The sequence below is a fragment of the Malaclemys terrapin genome, chromosome 9 (assembly GCF_027887155.1).
Source record: "Malaclemys terrapin pileata isolate rMalTer1 chromosome 9, rMalTer1.hap1, whole genome shotgun sequence".
NCBI lineage: Eukaryota > Metazoa > Chordata > Testudines > Emydidae > Malaclemys > Malaclemys terrapin.
In genome coordinates this window covers 49463678-49482332 of record NC_071513.1, presented here as the reverse complement: position 1 = coordinate 49482332, position 18655 = coordinate 49463678, and the positions used below count along the sequence as shown (strand labels likewise).

Here is an 18655-nt window from a genome sequence, read left to right as displayed (position 1 = left end):
TGTAAGTTACACTTTCACATTAAAGAGATTGCACTACAGTACTTGCATGAGGTGAATTGAAAAATACTACTTATTTTGTTTATCATTTTTACAGTGCAAATATTTGTAATAAAAAATAATAAAGTGTATTCTGTGTTGTAATAGAAATCAATATATTTGAAAATGTAGAAAAATATCCAAAAATATTTAAAACATTTCAATTGGTATTCTATTGTTTAACAGTGCAATTACTCGCAATTAATTCTTTTGAGTTAATCGCGTGAGTTAACTGCGACTAATGGACTGCTCTAATTTTTAACTATATGTAACTGACCAATTTAATTCTCTTTTGCATATATATATTTGTGTGTGTGAAGATTAAGCACATGAATTCTGTGGGGACATATGTACCTCTTTTGTGTCTCCAATTGTTAGATTGATGAAGCTATTGGACTAACAGTGATGTGGCTGAATTGTACTCTCTATGGATAGTTACAAAACATCTAAGACTTGTCTGAAGCCCTAAGACTTTTATTGTTTAAAGAAAGTGATATCAGTAGAGGAGAGACACTTAATGTAGAGTGTAGCATTTACTTTCTCTTCCATTGTGAATTTGGAAACTACTAAATAGCTAGTTATACATAATAAAGATTGCTGAGAAATGAATCTTTCAGGGAAAGGTGGGTCTCCTTAAGGAAGACTAATACTGGAACAACAGTAAAAGTAGTGTGTGAGCAGCGGAGAGCCACACCAAAGGCTTATCTCTCCATGGAAAATCTTGTCCTCACCTCACCCTGTCTTTATTTTTCGTGGTGCAAACTGGGGAACATTGATGGCTGTCAGTATGCCGTGGAGTGTTCTCTCAATCATTGATCTCCTTGGTCTCTTCTGTGTTTCCATTATAGGTGGATTCCTAGCTGTGGTGTTCCATCCAGGGTCTGAATATGGCAACCAAGGATTGTGTCTCCTCTGAAGAGGGAGCCTCATTAGAATTACCCCTTCCAGGACCGAGTGACTCTGATGAGCTGAGCAAATCCTACCCTTGGACCAATAAGAGTAGAAAAAGTGGGCTTTCCAGACTCTGCCGGAGTAAAACTTCTTTGTCTGGTGATTATTGTGTAGCACTCTGAATTTGGCAATGTGAATTTATGAGTCAAGATATGTGTTCTTTCCAATGCCTTAAGACTTTCCCAATAAATTAGAAATGACACAGTTAAAGAAGTAATTGAAAAAACAAAACAAAAAAAAAACGTGTTCAGGAAGTTGTACCAAAGGGGCGAGGAGGAGGAGGTGGTTGAATCTAGAACAGATATAGGGATGTGGAAGGAATTTGACTACTTCTGAACCCAGAACATATACATGGGTTGGATGAAGGTCTTACTACATGGTGACTATTACCAGCATAATGGTTTATGTACCCTTATGTTGCCTTGTTTTAGACCAGAGGTTCTCAAACTGTGGTCCAAGTTCCATTCAGGTGGTCCGCAGATAGTTCCCTCTAAGGTGTGAACCTGGGGGCGGCTGCACATGAGAGAATGAACGGCCACCCACCTAATTAGTGGAGCTGCGCAGGTATGGCTCCACTAATTATGTGCTTGAACCCTGGAGAAGATGCACATGTAAGGTGAGGTGGTGGCCTTGGGGGGGAATAGCGGGTAGTTGGAAGGGGGCAGTGGGGTGAGAAGAGGGGGTGAGAAGAATTTGGGATGTGCAGAGCTGCAGTGGCCAGAGAAAGAGGTGACTTTCCCCAGTTCCAGGGATGCTCCTGCCTTCTTCCCAGCCTCAGCTCTGTGGCTGGAGAGAGACCCCCCCCCTTCCTTCCCAGCCCCAGCTCGGGGGCTGCTCTGGTGGGGGAGAGACCCTTCTTCCCAGCCCAGCTTGGGGGCTGCCATGGCAATGGGGAGTGGGAGAGACCCCCCCTCCTTGCCAGCCCTAGCTCGGGGGCTGCCGCAACAGGGGGGAGAGGGCACATCCATCACATTAGAAAGGTAAGGTTACTGATATTAAAATGAGTTGTGTGCTTTTTATTTGTAGAACAAAAAACTTTTATTATTGAGGGTTTTTTTTTAAATATATAACTCTTTTATCCAAAGTGCTTTACAATAGTTAGCTAACAGTACAAACAACATTTGGAAAGATCATTAAGTGGTTCGCCGAGACCCTCAGCAAGTTTCAAGTGGTCCGTGGGGAAAAAAAAGAGTTTGAGAACCACTGTTTTAGACACCTTCTCCGGTACTGCCTACCCCTGAAAGCTGCTTGTTCTTTTGGGAGTGAAATGACTTCATAGGTGACACTGTGATATTTCCTGAAGTACCTCTCTTTTGATGTAGGAGTTCTGAGAATTTCAGCACAGTCACTTGGCAAGATGTGCCCTACAGATGTTTGTTTGTTTGTTAGTAGTCAAAAGCATAGGTGGGTGAACAGCGCTTCCTCACCAGTCCCAGTGCTGCTGTAGTTATAAGCAGCTAATTAACTAGTTTCTGACTAAACAAATATTTAATGGGACAGGGTCTATCTAAAAATCATTAATAACAGCTTAGATTATTAAAACTGAGAGAATTTTTAAAATCATCATTTATTCTTTTCTCAGCTTGGCCAAAAGAAAATAGACTAGTGAAATAGTGCATGGGAACCAGTAACATCACATTTTTCCAGCCGTTGAGTCATAGATACTGGAATACTTAAATCTGATCCAAACAACTGTTCTTATTAACATTAAAAATATGAAAACATTTCTATTTAATACTAGGCTTTTGATTTTAAAGAAAGATTTTCAAAACCTTAAATTTTTAGACTAAACTACTTGACAGTTGCTTCAATGGGTGATTGATCTTTCCCTGAAAATTGTCTCCCCACTAAATGTTCTTTTATATCAGACTTCTTTAGCTACAGAGACGTTCATCTTTTTTCCTTTTTTTCTAGAGGATGGATGGACTGCCTATTGCTTATCTTCACTGGCTGCTCACAACATTTGTTCTGGCAATCGTGGTAACCCTTGGGCTCATTTGGAACTTGCCTCCTTATCCTGTTCAGTCGGTAGCACCTCTTCTTGTTCCTTCTTGAATGTCCTGAGTGTAGAGGAATCCCTCCAGTCGCTCCCAGCTGCTGTGTGCAACCCAAATAAAGCCATCTTCACTGTGGATGTCAGGACAACAGAGGTACAGGGAGTCCTCAACTTTATGACGTTCGCCTTACGATGAACAGCACTTAGACATTTCTGAATTGACACCCTGATTTGACTTACGACAATTGGTTTCGACTTTATGACGCTCCGTCCCGCAATGGAGTGGATTGCGTTTCCGAGTTATGACGTTTCGACTTAGGATGCAATTTTCAGGACCAATTGTGTCTTAAGTCCGAGGACTGCCTTTACCAGCCTTTTACCATGGCTGTAGCAGGATCACCCACTAAAAATGAGCTTTGTATAGTTCTGTTATAAACCACATAGCTTTATGAAGATTCAGACTTGTGTAATTTTTACTTGTATATGTAACGGAACTCGTAGTCATTATCATGTCTTTAAAATATGTGAGATTTATGTATCCCAAGTATAGTTTATAATTGGCAAAATGCACAAGACAAGATCAGACAGAACACTGATCTCTTGAGCCCTTTTCAAGCAGAGTAGGGGAAAATAAAACTTTAGGGCAAACTTTAATACAAATTATAAAATTTAAAAATACACCTCTACCCCGATATAACGTGGCCCGATATAACGCGGTAAAGCAGCGCTCCTGGGGGGCGGGACTGTGCACTCCAGCGGATCAAAGCAAGTTTGATATAACGTGGTTTCACCTATAACGCAATAAGATTTTTTTGGTTCCCGAGGACCGCGTTATATCGGGGTAGGGGTGTACTTGGAGTTCTCTGTACTTAGTGCTATATTCATTTAAGCTTATGGCCAGTGTATCTAGATGACTGAAAGTTTAGGCTTTTCTCATGCAGACATAGGTCCTACACTGAGTATGTAAAATGCTCTTTGTGGTACAAAATCGCTTTAAGAACTGTAGACACTGTGTGGTTAATGCACCTTTTGAAGGTCTGGAGCAGGTCACTTTATTTAAAATAAAAAAGACTGGTCAGCTGCAAGCAGCAGTTGCAGCCGCAGTAAGCTGGAGACAGAACTGTGCTTGATGTAGCTTGTAAAGAAGGACCCTTTCACTGTGCTAACTGGATTATTTTACTGTAATCAATTTACAGGAATTGTAATTAAGTTAAGAGCAAGGGTTGGCTAATTGGATTTTGGATACTAGTCTGCAGGTTGCTGATCAATTGTTTCTGCTGTTAGATAGATCTAAAACTATAGTCCTATTTAGGATTTACTTGTAAATATAACATAATTTTATTTCACTAGATAGTCTTGTTTTCACAGGCCAAACAGCTGGAGGGCGCCGAGTAGTATACAAGAAAGGGAGAAAGATAAAAGGAATGCTGTGTCTCTGTTTCATTTACCAGATATGTGACTATGGCTTTGTCTATACGACACGGCTTTTAGCGACACAGCTGTGTCGCTAAAAGTCGGGCAGTGTAAACGCTGTTTGTCAGCACTTTTGCCAGCAAAATACTTCCACTGCCTACGAGCGGGGTTCATGTTGTCGACAGGAGAGCGCTCCTGCTGACAAGGAGCCATTTACACTGCCACTTGCCATGGCAAACTTTTGTCTTTTGGGGGGCTTTTTTAAGCACCTGTGAATGACAAAACTTTTGTCATTCAGTTGGCAGTGTAGACAAAGCCTGAAGCAGCAGATTATCATTAAAATTGAAACAGACATAGGAATACTACTAAGTATGAAGTAAAATATGTAGCAGGTTTCAGAATAAAAGTAGGACCTATCATTTCCAACTTCCATTGAGAGAAGATGTGACATAATGAAATATTAGACCAGCCACCTGGTAGGAGAACTAGAAATAAAATTCTTACTGCATTCTTTTGCCTCTCTTCTAGATTCTCGTTGCCAATGACAAAGCCTGCAAGCTCCTTGGGTACAGTAGTCACGAGCTGATTGGCCAGAAGCTATCCCAGTTAATATCAAAATCTACTCCGGGTATAGTGGAGGCCCTAGGGGAGGAACATGTGGAGGCTGATGGATATGCAGCTGTGGTTTCTGGAACAGTGGTGTGTGAGATGTTCAAGCAAATAATCCCTTACAGAAGTACCCTTGTGTGATTTATTTCAATTTAACTCTTCAGTGTCCTCCAGTACATGTCCCTGGGTTAGAGGTAACCTTTTGTCACTATTTGACAGTGGTGGAGGCATTTCTTTTTGAAAAGAAGCTTATAAACATCTTTTGCCTTTTTAATTCTGGCTTATGTAGTCCATTTGGGAGGCACGCGTAAGATTCTTCCTTGTGTCAACTTGTATAGTCAGGATGACTCTTGCTCAAATGAATTCATAATGGACACTAGCCAATGTTAATGGCTCAACATAGAACAGTTTAATACTAATGCAAGATTCCCAAGGGCTGTCTCAATGTAATTTAAAAAAAAAATTAAACTCTTAAATTGCATTCCATGAATTATAATAGTTATCAACGCTGTCAAATGCCATGAAATATCTGAGGATATATATGGCAAAACACTTAACTGAAAATGAAAGAACAATTGATATCTTGCCTTCAAGGGAATATAATAAGCCATAAAGTATGTGGAACTGTCTGAGAGAAATGTCTCAAAAAAAAGCCTTTTTTCTGCTATTGTTCACAGTTATTGCGTGTGCAAATATTCTGGAGGGAAAACGAGCTCATATCCTCTCTGCAGGTCTTCTCTTTTAAAAGAGATTTACAACACTTAAGAACTACAGCTGTCTCAGCCCTAAAACAAGTTTGGGGAGAAAAGTGAAGATTTGGTTGGCTGAGACCCCAGAATAAAAATTAGCATTTCTGGCAGCTGTTCAACTCAAAATTTGTGCTATTAAATATATTTTAGAGACTTCTTGCGGTGTAGTAAAAATACATAAACCCTTTCTATCACAAAACTAGTAAGGCCTGATATGGGCAGGGGGGAAAAGGGAGTAAACCTCATATGAAAGAATCCTCTTGTTTGAGAGGAATCTATTCCAACAAGAAATGAAACTGGCATTTTTGCAGTTGAAATTAATAAAGCTACTGTTGAAGTTGAGTCTGCTGGTTTATTTCCACAATAACGCCACCGATAACTCGTCTTGCAAGGATCCAGCTGCTCTTTTGGTTATTGTAACTTACTGAGATTCCCATAAGGAATGCATCTTTGGATGTATGGTGTTAGAGTATCATTTTTTAAAAGGCATGCAAAAGTCGGGAAACACCTTGATCTTTTTTCTTAGGTTGAAGAGAACAACATAGTGTGTGTGATCAGTGAGCTATTTGCAAACCTTTGGCCCTTTATATTAGAGCCATATTTATTCTAACAAAGCAAAAACACTGGATCTTACTGAGGACTCCATGTTGATTGTGCATGTCAGGTGTGAAGTTTAAAAACAAAGCTGTTATCCAAGCACAAAGAAGTTTTAATGTTTCATGCTCTTTCAATGGCTGAGTAACTTAAACAACTTTATTTGTAACAGCATTTCAGCAAAGCCGCAATATTGGAGATACAAATGTATAAATATGCAGCTTGCATATTGCTGATATGCATGCACTGAATGTGCTGTGGTCTCGTTTTTAGTGTCTGTTTGCATGCTTATACACTGAAAGGGACGATAGGAAATAGTTCAAGACTTAAAGGCATTAGGTAGGATCTTTGGCTGCAGCCAAAGAGCACCAAGTGCAGTGTAGGAACAGTGCGTACGAAGGAGTTGCTTTTGTCTCCTGTAATCCTTCGTAGGTGCAGGCTCCTGCTGTAACTTAGAACAGACTCAAAGATGTTATAAATTATTCCAGTTGTCAGTGCCCCCAAGAAGGGTAGAGTAACATTGGCCAGAGAGTGCCTCATTGTATGGTGCCAACTGCTATCTTCTGTTTTTAGTTTACACAAAAAAGAGGAAGCTTGATTTAACTCCAGGGTTCTCAAACTGGGGGTCGGGACCCCTCAGGGGATTGCAAGGTTTTTATATGGGAGGTTGCAAGCTGTCAGCCTCCAACCCAAACCCTGCTTTGCATCCAGCATTTATAATGGTGTTAAATATATAAAAAAGTGTTTTTAATTTATAAGGGGGGGGGAGGGTTGCATTGAGAGGCTTGCTATGCGAAAGGGGTCACCAGTACAAAAGTTTGAGAACCACTGATTTAAGTGGTCCTTCATGTGTTAGTGCTTTATAAATACAGTGGAATTGCCCCAAGATTACCACTTTGTCTCACTTGTAGTTCATCTCAGATATGACAGCTCAGCTTTGCTTTGCAATCCTATAGTCCTGCCCAGAACTGTTTGTCAAACCCCCTATAGTACAAATGGAGGTTCCCATTTAACTGAATGTTTTGGCGAATGCAAGAGGAATTGGCACCATTAAGGAAGACTTTGCCCTGTTCAAAAAATTAATAAAGATCCCTTATCTTGCATTTCTAACAGCAAGAGAGAGACATCTCAGATTGAAATCTTATTCAGCTCTCATTGCCCTGAAGCTGTTGGTAGGTAAAAAGAGACATGTTGGTATACTGTATTTAATGCTGATTTCTGTTAACAGGTGGATGTTATAGGACATAGCAATGAGAAGATCCCTGTCTCAGTCTGGGTGAGGAGAATGAGAAGCAAGGACAACCAATGCTGTGTGGTTGTGCTGGAACCAGTGGAAAGACTCTCTGCCTCTGTTTCCTTCAGAAGTGATGTGAGTGTTCTGTTCTATTAGTCACAAAATGTCAGAGCAATTTGACATAAAAGAGCTTTTGTGCAAGTGAGGGGGTCTTAAAAGCCTTAACAGACAATTTAGTACTCATGACTATGAAAGATGTATGTAGTACTGGCTAGAGCCAGGTGTAGTGTGGGCAGACTCTGCAAATTTCTCCCACGCAGCTGTGCCAGTTCATCTCAGTCTTGACTTGCACTTTCTAACATGATTAGCTGAGTGGTCTCTCCTCAAGGCACACTTTGCAGTGGAATAGATGGAATACTGCAGGTGAATTAACAGACATGATTGTAAATCTTTGTGTACAAGCACTTTTTGTTGGGGGAAATCCCAGATTCTGTTTTTCCACTTGCCTCATGTGGATTTTAGCTACATTTGGTTTCCGTGCATAAAAATAGTGTCAGAGTGGCACTGTATCATGCCACATCTGCTTACTGAATCAGTGGTTGTTACTGGTATTGTCTCTCTTCATGCGCACTTCCAGCCATATTGTTTGATATTAGCATAAACTGCTGTTTGGGAATGGTGTGGCCAGTGGTTAAAACATTACAATTATGAGGGTCATGTGAACTCTTTTTAAGGGAGAGATTACATCGTGTGACCTTCTTTTTGCACATCTCCATGGTTACACATCATTGGAAGAAGTAGTTGGGCACTACATAACAGACCTGATTCCTTCGCTGCAGATCCCTCCTCCTGGCAAGAAAATTCCAAAGGTACTGTGTGATCTGTCAACTAAGCTGTTCTTTGCTCTTCTCTCTTGTGATATAAATATTGCACAGTCTTCATATTTCATATGCGTTGGCTTTCTCTAGTTGGGTAACAAATAGAGCCTTTGGTGGCAGATTTAGCACCTAAGACCTAAGTCTCCTGATAATGGCTATGGTGTTGTTGGTTGCTGTTCAGGTGTTTCCTAGCTAGGTAATGAGCTAGGGCTTTCACTGCAGAATCTCTCCTAGTGAAATAACACATTCTCCCCTCTACCCCCCCCCCCCCCGACCCGGAAAGCTTTCCTGTGCATAACCTGATGTGCATGCTGTAATGTAAAGTGTTTCTCTTTTTAGAATCTCAAGATCCAGAGATCTGTAGGTCGAGCCAGGGAGGGCACAACATTTCCTCTCAGTTTAAAGCTGAGGGCTAGCCTTCCTGATGAGGACCAAGTCCCAGTGGTTGAGGATGGACTCCTACAGGAGTGCAAGACAGGATCTTCCACAGACTATTCTTACTCTGCCACTGTCTGGGTTTTCACTGCCATCAGTGGGCTTATCACACTCCAACAAGATGGGACCATCTATGGCATCAACAACAGTTTTGCTTTAATGCTGTTTGGCTATGAGAGAAAGGAGCTGCTGGGAAAGGTGAGGCCTGAATTCTCATCCCTCCTCCCCCCAAAAAATGATTGGTGTGTCTTAATGATCTCAAGTCTGCCAGCAAAAGAATCTATTCCACTTGCTCAGTTAGAATTGCTGTTTTCACAAATAAGTGTGGGGTGGTCGTTGGTGCATAAGTTAACTTCTGAACAAAGGATTGCCAAATTTTAAGTATGCGGGAGCAGACTATGCAATCTCTTGTCTTCCATCACTGTTGTGGATCATGTTTGTCTGACTTCCCACAAGGATCAGATTGGATTGCTTTCTCCACCAGCACAGGTTATTGGCATCTGTCACCAACCAGTGAGGAGTCAGTCTGGTTCATACTGTTGCACTCTGTATTTTAGAACATCACCTTCCTGATTCCTGGTTTCTGTAACCACATGGATAGAATTGATGAATCCTCCTTGCCATTTCCCCCTCTTGATGATTGCATGGAGACAGAAAATGGACGAACCTCTGGAGATATTAAAAGAGCCCAGCGGGGAGACTGTTGTATAGCAGATAATAGTGAAGGTAAAATGACCTGAAAGGGGAGAAGCATGTCACTGAAAATGGTTGTGTGTGCTATGAAATCATTGGATTTCTGTATAGTTGAAACCACGTGTTTGAAATAATCAGTTACATTGCATGGATGGAAACTTGATTTTACTTCTACTTCCCTCTGCATTTCTAATGGCAAGGAACCAAAGAACATGCCAGTTCAGAAATAATTATACCAAGAATAAATAATACTTTGCATGCATAGCATCCTTTTTTCTCAAAGCACTTTAAAACATTTGAAATGTAACTGGCTTGACAGAAGTGTCGGTATGCAGAAGTCTACTGTATTAGCATTTTAAAGGAGAACCTTAATATTGGTTAGCCAATATTTGGATCTTTGCTGGTTTGTTTCTGTTAAGAGGAGAAAGTGCTGATGAGTCAGGTATATTATTTGGTGCAATCCTGTCTATTTACAAAGAATGGAAACACCTTTCTGTTCCCCTGAACACAATAGGAACAAATTGGAGACAGTTTATTTCTTTGCTTACAGTTTCCAAGTGTACCTTTCCAGACAGGGCCCTGTCTACAAGAAGCTCTTTCTCTCTCGGCTTCCTTGCTATCACTGCTTCTCTGGCTTTCTCATGGCTTTTCTTGCTCTGACACACAGTGGCATTCCGAACAATGCTCCAGCCCCTGCATTTGAAATCTGTTCCCAGGGATCTTCTTCTTCTTCTCCCTGAGTTAGTTTGTGTTCAGGCCTTCCGTGTGGCCTGTGCTTTGGATGGTTGCTTCTATTGTTTCAGCTATCTTATTCCATAAATGAGTTTAATTGCTTCTTCCATTCAGCCAGAATAAAGGGCAGCTGGCATGCCCTTCAGCAGTATGTGATTGTCTATGGATCAAATACACACTTGTTGTCAGCTAGCAACATCCTCCAAATAAGTCAAATACAAAAGAACAGTAAAAGTATTTTAAAGATGACAGAAGAATTCTCAATCAAGTAGAGTTGCCATGTTGGAGAATGCATTTGTGAGCTGAATACCTGGGGTGGGGGAAGCAAGAAATTTATCAAGTTGCTCAGTCCATTTGTCATTGTAGTTAAAATTCTAGTTTAAAAAAAGAGCTCTTGTTGGTGTTTTGGTTAGTTAATTTTACTACTTAATGGAGCTGTTAAAATAATAGACCTGGTGTTACAGCATCTTGCTAAATTCCTTGCTTTTTCATGCATTGAAATCAGAGCTGTATTTCCAAAGTCATAGTGTACATCTTCCAAAATGAGCTCCTTCTGAGAAATAGCTATGCAATGGCAGCTACCACTGTGATCGCTCTCAGCTGGAAACAGTGGTGAGTATTTCTAAGAATTCTCCCGGAAATTCACTTTTAATATGCTGAAATACTTTTATCTAACAAATGAGCAATTACTGCAATCTAAGGCATTCTTGCTAATCACACTATTTTTCTTATAGCAAATTCTTAAGGTGTGTGGCTTTATTTTGCATGCTTCTTTTTGAAGAAGAAAAGGCGAGGGGAATGGTTTTGTTTACTGTGTTCAGCAAACTTCTAGCTGTCACTGATGCACACAACCATTCTATAAGATTCCTTATATTTAAAAGTACCTCTGGCTGCTTACTCTGATCACATTTCAGCAGTATGTCTTCCCACCCACTCTGTTTTGTCTCTATTCTTTTCCTTTCATTCTGTTCTTTTCCCTTTCCCTCTGTAGCATCTGCTCTCTGGCACCAAATACGTATGTATTGATGAGGATCAGTGGCTTTTCAAAAGTGCTATTGTCATCTGTTAATGAAATAACTTAGAGCTTTCCTTTTGAAAAGAAACCCATGACCTCCAATGCAAGCTTTTATTAGTGCAGTGGACTTGACTCATAGAATTACTTCCAAATCCTGGTGGTTTGGCTGCTTTGGATAGCATTTGCTTCTGTGAAGATTCTGGATAAAGTAATGTCGAAGTTTCCATTATAACCACTGTCTCCATAATCTCAGACTTTTTAAAAGTATTCTCCTTCTGCATGGGTATTTTCCATGCTGGGTCTCAATGCAAAGATAGATGAAGATATTTTAAAGAGCGTCTGAGCATAATACTTTTGTGGACAAACGTGAAATTGTGTATCGTACAGGTGAGAAGTAAGTTAGAAATTTGAGCAAAACAAAGTCTTAAAGTGTTTCAGAAGGCTGGCTTTTCTACAGTAAATTCCAGATTGATTCATGTTATAATCCAAGAAAAAGGACTCTCATTTCTCCATTTCTGCAAACTGTAGAGGTTCAAATTATAGTTTGAGTGTGTGTTGGAGTATTTTGGTACTACACCCTTTGGTAAGCCATTAAGGGCTAATTTTGCTACAGGAGTAACTCCAATGGAGTTATGCTTACAGAGAATTTTGGTCCTAAATAATAAAATTAGAGATCTGAGATGAGTGAACTATTATATGTTGTCAAGTATCAGAGGGGTAGCCGTGTTAGTCTGAATCTGTAAAAAGCAACAGAGGGTCCTGTGGCACCTTTAAGACTAACAGAAGTATTGGGAGCATAAGCTTTCGTGGGTAAGAACCTCACTTCTTCAGTTGCAAGTAATGGAAATCTCCAGAGGCAGCTATGAATCAGTATGGAGATAAAGAGGTTAGTTCAATCAGGGAGGGTGAGGTGCTCTGCTAGCAGTTGAGGTGTGAACACCAAGGGAGGAGAAACTGCTTCTGTAGTTGGATAGCCATTCATAGTCTTTGTTTAATCCTGATCTGATGGTGTCAAATTTGCAAATGAACTGGAGCTCTGCAGTTTCTCTTTGGAGTCTGGTCCTGAAGTTTTTTTGCTGTAAGATGGCTACCTTTACATCTGCTATTGTGTGGCCAGGGAGGTTGAAGTGTTCTCCTACAGGTTTTTGTATATTACCATTCCTGATATCTGACTTGTGTCCATTTATCCTTTTGCGTAGTGACTGTCCAGTTTGGCCAATGTACATAGCAGAGGGGCATTGCTGGCATATGATGGCATATATAACATTGGTGGACGTGCAGGTGAATGAGCCGGTGATGTTGTAGCTGGTCTGGTTAGGTCCTGTGATGGTGTTTCTGGTGTAGATATGTGGGCAGAGTTGGCATCGAGGTTTGTTGCATGGGTTGGTTCCTGAGTTAGAGTTGTTATGGTGCGGTGCGTGGTTGCTGGTGAGAATATGCTTAAGGTTGGCAGGTTGTCTGTGGAGGCAGGCCAGTAGGAGAACACTTCAACCTCCCTGGCCACACAATAGCAGATGTAAAGGTAGCCATCTTACAGCAAAAAAACTTCAGGACCAGACTCCAAAGAGAAACTGCAGAGCTCCAGTTCATTTGCAAATTTGACACCATCAGATCAGGATTAAACAAAGACTATGAATGGCTATCCAACTACAGAAGCAGTTTCTCCTCCCTTGGTGTTCACACCTCAACTGCTAGCAGAGCACCTCACCCTCCCTGTTTGAACTAACCTCATTATCTCCATACTGATTTATACCTGCCTCTGGAGATTTCCATTACTTGCATCTGAAGAAGTGAGGTTCTTACCCAAGAAAGCTTATGCTCCCAATACTTCTGTTAGTCTTAAAGGTGCCACAGGACCCTCTGTTGCTTTTTATTATATGTTGGTCATTTGCACAAGGCAAATGGCAGCTGTTTGAGGATTTAGGATTATTGGCTTCACATTTCCCTCTAGTTCTCAGCTTTGTCCTCTGGTTCCTTTTTGAATGTGGTGACTGGAACCAAAAGGAATTGTTGGACTTTCAGTCTTTGCGAAATAGATTCTGGGAGGAACTTTTCTTGTTTAGTCTAGATTTAGTCATTTTGTAGCTGTATACAGCCTAGTTTAGCTGTATGTAGTTTTGGCAATGTCTGTTTACTTTACCTTGCATCCTCACTTGCATTCTGATTCCCTTTGGATATTTTTGCCCTGTAACAGACCCCTGTTTCTGTTCTATGAGTCTTTCCTTAAACCTTTGAGCTTTGTTCTCCTTTCTATCCTAGATGTGCAATTTGGGTGAATTAAGGTTACCATAGCAAACAGAACTTTGTTTTTTTTTCTTGATTTTGGAGTGGTTTGAAATAACTTTAATGTTAAATAATGTAAATTCTCTTGTATTGCATTTGTCATAGGCTTTTCGTGGGGATCTGAGATTCCCTTTCCCAGGTTTGAACAGAGTGGTAAATCCAAAAGTAGTGCTCAGGTTCTTCACCTACCCAGTGGTTTCAGGGCTGATGCTTTCTTCTGTTTTTCTCCACCTATGTGTTTGATGCTTTAGCACTCTACCATGCTTTCCTGGGAAGCTAAGTTGTGACCCCCCCCTTTGTCACCTGGGTCAGTTCAACTCTTTAAACTATTAGGTACTAGATACAGAGCAGGGCCATTCCCAGGCTTCTTGAGCTATGAAAGCTGACATATCTGCAATAAAGACTAAATCTGAAGAATTGTCTCGTTTCATCTTGTTTGTTACAGATGCCAGCCTCTTGCTTGCTGGAGATGCAGTCCTCCTGCTACATAAGCAGAAACTAGCAAGGAGCCAGGCAGAAGAGATTTTCGCTAGTGCAGAGACCTGGCTGAACAGTGGGAGCAGTTTGCCATCTACTCTCTCATCACCTGCAGTGACATCCACACATTTAAATGGGTAGGTCTTATATGTGCACCGTCACAGCTTCTATAAACCAAGACAGTTAGCAACAACTGCAAGAAATATTGTTCCATTATTTGTAAACTGAACTAGGAGGCGTCTGGAGAGTGTTAGCCTCCTGTACTTGGTTTTCTGCAGCTGAGTTGGTATCTGCAAGGCAGATAAAGCATCTTGCCCATCTCTGCTGCTTCTTTAGTCCTACCCATACTCAGCCTGTTAGATTACCCACTGCCACCACTCTGACCTGTAAGGATCACTTTCTCCCCAGCTAGAAGTGATACCTAGCTTCTGTCTGCACTAGGTCAGGAACAGATTTAAAGAAGTGTTTAAACTCAATTCCAGCTAAACCAATTTCTAACATTGCTTGGCCCCATTTATGCTATCCAGCAAAAATGTTCTAGGAACTAGTCTAGCCGGAACTACGTTTTAAACAGTGTTCCGTCCTTCTCAGAGTCACTATATGCTGTGTAAAAGTCTTGGTTCATTTAGTACTTAGTCTTCCCATAGAACTTTGCACTCTATTAGTATGACAGCCATCTATTTCTTAGACAGTCTATTGGAACAATGTTTAGCAGCCTGTTCCATATGCTAACTTTAGCCATTCCTTTGCATTAAGACTGGATTTTCCATGAACTGGGAAGTCTGCACCAAGAGTTTCCTACTGAATCTTATAAAAAAGACATGTGCAAGTTGTGTATTGATGAATTCTTTCTCATTCTTTTCTGGCCCTGACATGAATGACACATTTGAATCCCCTATAGTGTGGACTGTATGGCTACTGGTGGCCTGCCAGCCACAGATGAACAGCCATTGCCTGAGAGCCAGCATGATGGCGTCTTCACACTGATGGAAACTGCAGAAACTAATAACTCACACCAGAGGCTCTCTGCAGCAGACTCTCCTAAACTATCTGATTCAAAACAATCAGTTTTCGGTCAGGATACAGAAGCCCCAATGAAAGACCGTGATGGTCCAGTACCATCTGAGACTCAGCAGGTGAACGTTGATGTGACCGGTAGCTTTTCTGACCTGCTGCAGGAAGAACATCAAGTCCTTGTGGATTTAGATAGCCAATTGAGCTCTAGGTTACCATATGAAACCATGAAGTGTCAATCTTTCTCTGAACCTCAGGGAAAGGCTACTTTACTACTGGACCCTCAGATGCCTGTTCCCTGCAGATTAGAAGAAACTGAGACCAGTGATTTGAATAGATCTTTGTGTGACGCTACCTGTCTCTCATTTGGGACACCAACACTAGATGAACCGTGGCTTGGGGCAACATCTTACTGCAGACAAGATGTGCAAGTCCATGTGATTACAGAGCAGTTTGCAAATACAAAGTTGATGAGTGGGACAAGAAACTCCAGCTTTGAGCAGATGACCATAGAAAACTCCAAACTGACTGATCGTTCATCCTTCCTTCCTGTTGGAAGGAGTAATATCCAAGATGTTTGTTCAGGAAGTCTACTAGCTTGTGATGCCTCTGCTTTGGGGGCTGCCATTAATTTCAAAGAAATCCAAGAACAGGGCACTAAGGTAAATTGCGTTTGCGAAGGCCTTAAGGAACTGGACCTGAACATTGGTGCAGAGCTGACTTCAGCCAATTGTTCAGATGCTACTTCAGATCTTCTAAGGACACACTTGCCTGATGTGGTGGATTGTGATTTAGATATGGACAGCCCCCTGGCCCAGAAGACTAATTCCTCTACAATTGAACAGGAAGAGCTCCTGTTGAATAGCACTTCCCCAAAGAGTGGCCAGGGGTGGTTGAACTTTATCAGACATTTGAAAAATATTCAAGAGGATTCCTCCAGAACATCTCCTTCAGTGCCTAAAAGTGCTGCAGAGAACATGGGGGATCATCTGAACGGAAGTCCTCTGAACAATTATGTGAATCCCCAAGAAGACTTTCTGCTGTTCAAGCAGCAGAACTTGAAAATGCAAGTAATATCCACTCCTGTGAAACCAGAAGCTACATTATCTCCGTCAGTTCCTTTGCTTGTATCCAAGATCCTGGAAGGCAGCTACGCTGGGAACTGCTATCACAGAGATGGTTCACGACTAAGTAAGTTTAAACCAATGATAATTACTGACCCTTTGAAGCTTTTCATTAGACACACTTCTTTTCCTTTCTGAAAGAATGCAAATGATTCTGGGATAGAGGATGGGAGGAGGCTTTGGAGTTACAGGAGGAAAAAGGTTCATTTGTGGGCCAGTCTGTTTTCATTGTCCAAATGGAGTGAAATGCAAAGTAAGTAGCATAAATGATGAAGAGTAAATTTCTCTTAAAATTAAATTGATTGATTTAGTAATCTCAGGTGGTGGTCAAAACAGAATTAAGGAATCTTGGTTTTTGTTTTTGCCAGATATTTTATGTGACAATACCCTTTAATTGGAAAGCTGCTAGCATTTAATATAGCACTTGAGTTGTGTGCTCGGAGACCTTTCATCCACTCCTACAGTTTGATCCAACAGCTTCTGATGTACAGCTCCCATTTATGTAGGGTTACCATTCGTCCGGATTTACCCGGACATGTCCTCCTTTTTGTGCTAAAAATAGCGTCCGGGGGGAATTTGTAAATCACTCAAAATGTCCGGGATTTCCCCCCTCCCCCGGCAGAGCAGAGCGAGCGGCTGGGAGGGCTGCAGGAAAGTCACAGGCTGGACGCCGGAGCAGCTGTAGAAGAGCTCCTCCCCCCTCTCCCTCCCTCCCTGCATTCTGAGCTGGCAGCTCCTCCTCCCCAGCAGCCCCGCACCCCGCTCCAGCAGCACTGTGCAGGGCCAGGGACCGGGTTGTGTGTTGTGCTGGGGAGCGCAGCCACGTGTCCGGCTCGCACAGAGCCCAACACCCTGTTCTGAGCAGCAGGGTAAGGGGGCTAGGGGGCAGGAGAAGGGGCAGGGAGGTTCTGGAGGGGGCAGTCAAGAAACGGGGGGGGGTCGGGAGTTCAGGGGGGGGCTTTTTGGGGGGGAGTGGAGAAAGTTTTGGGCAGTCAGGGTACAGGTAGGGGGTAGGGTCCTGGGGGGCAGTTGGGGGGGGTCTTAGGAAGGGGCAGTTAGGGGATAAGGAACAGGGAGGCTTAGGTAGGGGGTGGGGTTCTGGAGGGCAGTTAGGAGCAGGGGTCCCAGGAGGGGGCAGTCAGGGGACAAGGAGCGGGGGGGGTGGGGGGTTGGGAGTTCTGGGGGGGAGCTGTCAGGGAGCAGGAGTGGGGAGAGGGATCGGAGCAGTCAGGGGACAGGGAGCACAGGGGTTTAGATGGGTTGGGAGTTCTGGGGGGGGGCTGTCAGGGGGTGGGGAGTGGTTGGATGGGGCGTGGGAGTCCCAGGGGTCTGTCTGGGGGTGGGGGTGTGGATAAGGGTTGGGGCAGTCAGGGGACAAGAGGCAGGGAGGCTTAGATAGGGGGTGGAGTCCTGGGGGGCAGTTAGGGGCAGGGGTCCCAGGAGGGGACAGTCAGGGGACAAGGAACGGGGGGAGGGTTGGGGGTTCTGGGGGGGTGGGAAGTGGGAGGGGCAGGGGCGGGGCTAGGGCAGGGCTCCTCCCGTCCTCTTTTTTGCTTGCTGAAATATGGTAACCCTAATTTATGTGTCACCTAAAGGCTGCATCCATAGCTCCCCCTTTGACAGGCATTTTCTTTAACCTGCCATTTCTAAGGGTGCAGTCACTGCTCTTCTGTGGGTGGTTATTCGAAGAGTCTCTAGAACACTTGCACTATTGTCTGCCACCTTCTAATGGCCAAACCCTTAGTTAGGCTTCACTTAATTCTTACTTGGGCAAACTCCCATTGACTCCAGTGGGAGTTCTCTGAGTAGGAGCCTCATGATTTGGCCCTAAAATAGAGCATCTCAAGCCATCATTTCAAATCTTCTAAACTTGGGAGTGTGAGTTATAAAGCTGGTCTCAATGCTTTCTCTGCATTGGTAACTTTTTTCTTTACCCATGTTCACTGTTTAAATGGGTCTGAATATCTTTCTGCTGGGATTTGTGTTTCTGAAGGTATACTTTTTGAAGTGAAGCGTGTAGAATTGCAGGAACCTGCAGCTCTCTTCTGTGTCTGGGTGGTGAGAGACCTCCTTCAGAGCCAGAAAGAAGCAGCAGCAAGGACTCAGCTTCTGCTCTCCAGTCTAGCCAGTTCTTCCCAGTCTATAGCGGATCTCTCCACACTCAGCCTGGGGGAAGTGAGTATCTCTGCCATCATGTAGTGCGGGGGTGGCCAAACTGCAGCTTGTGAGCCACATGCGGCTCTTTTACAGTTAAAGTGTGGTTTGTGGAGCACCCCTCCCCGCTTTCCCCCCATTCTCTGCCTACCAGACCTGGGGGAGAGTTCAAGGCTTCTGTCCTGTGGTGGGATGGTGGGAATAGGGGCTTCTGCTAGAGATGACTGGTGCCTGCTGAGTTGGGGAGGGGGGGGCACAATTTAGAGGT

General features: G+C 42.7%; 1 protein-coding gene across 3 annotated transcripts in view; it reads left to right on the top strand.

Moving 5' to 3' along the window:
- PASK (PAS domain containing serine/threonine kinase) overlaps positions 1-18655 on the top strand; it is a 44837-nt gene that overhangs the window by 2471 nt on the left and 23711 nt on the right. For all 3 annotated transcript variants that reach the window (XM_054040431.1, XM_054040430.1, XM_054040432.1), the window contains exons 2-11: positions 885-1086; positions 2902-3137; positions 4925-5095; positions 7577-7717; positions 8317-8451; positions 8800-9093; positions 9453-9621; positions 14064-14232; positions 14997-16300; positions 18227-18408. In XM_054040431.1, the coding sequence (XP_053896406.1) occupies positions 924-1086; positions 2902-3137; positions 4925-5095; positions 7577-7717; positions 8317-8451; positions 8800-9093; positions 9453-9621; positions 14064-14232; positions 14997-16300; positions 18227-18408 (2964 nt within the window). In that variant the 5' untranslated portion in view covers positions 885-923. The remainder of the gene's footprint in view (positions 1-884; positions 1087-2901; positions 3138-4924; positions 5096-7576; positions 7718-8316; positions 8452-8799; positions 9094-9452; positions 9622-14063; positions 14233-14996; positions 16301-18226; positions 18409-18655) is intronic.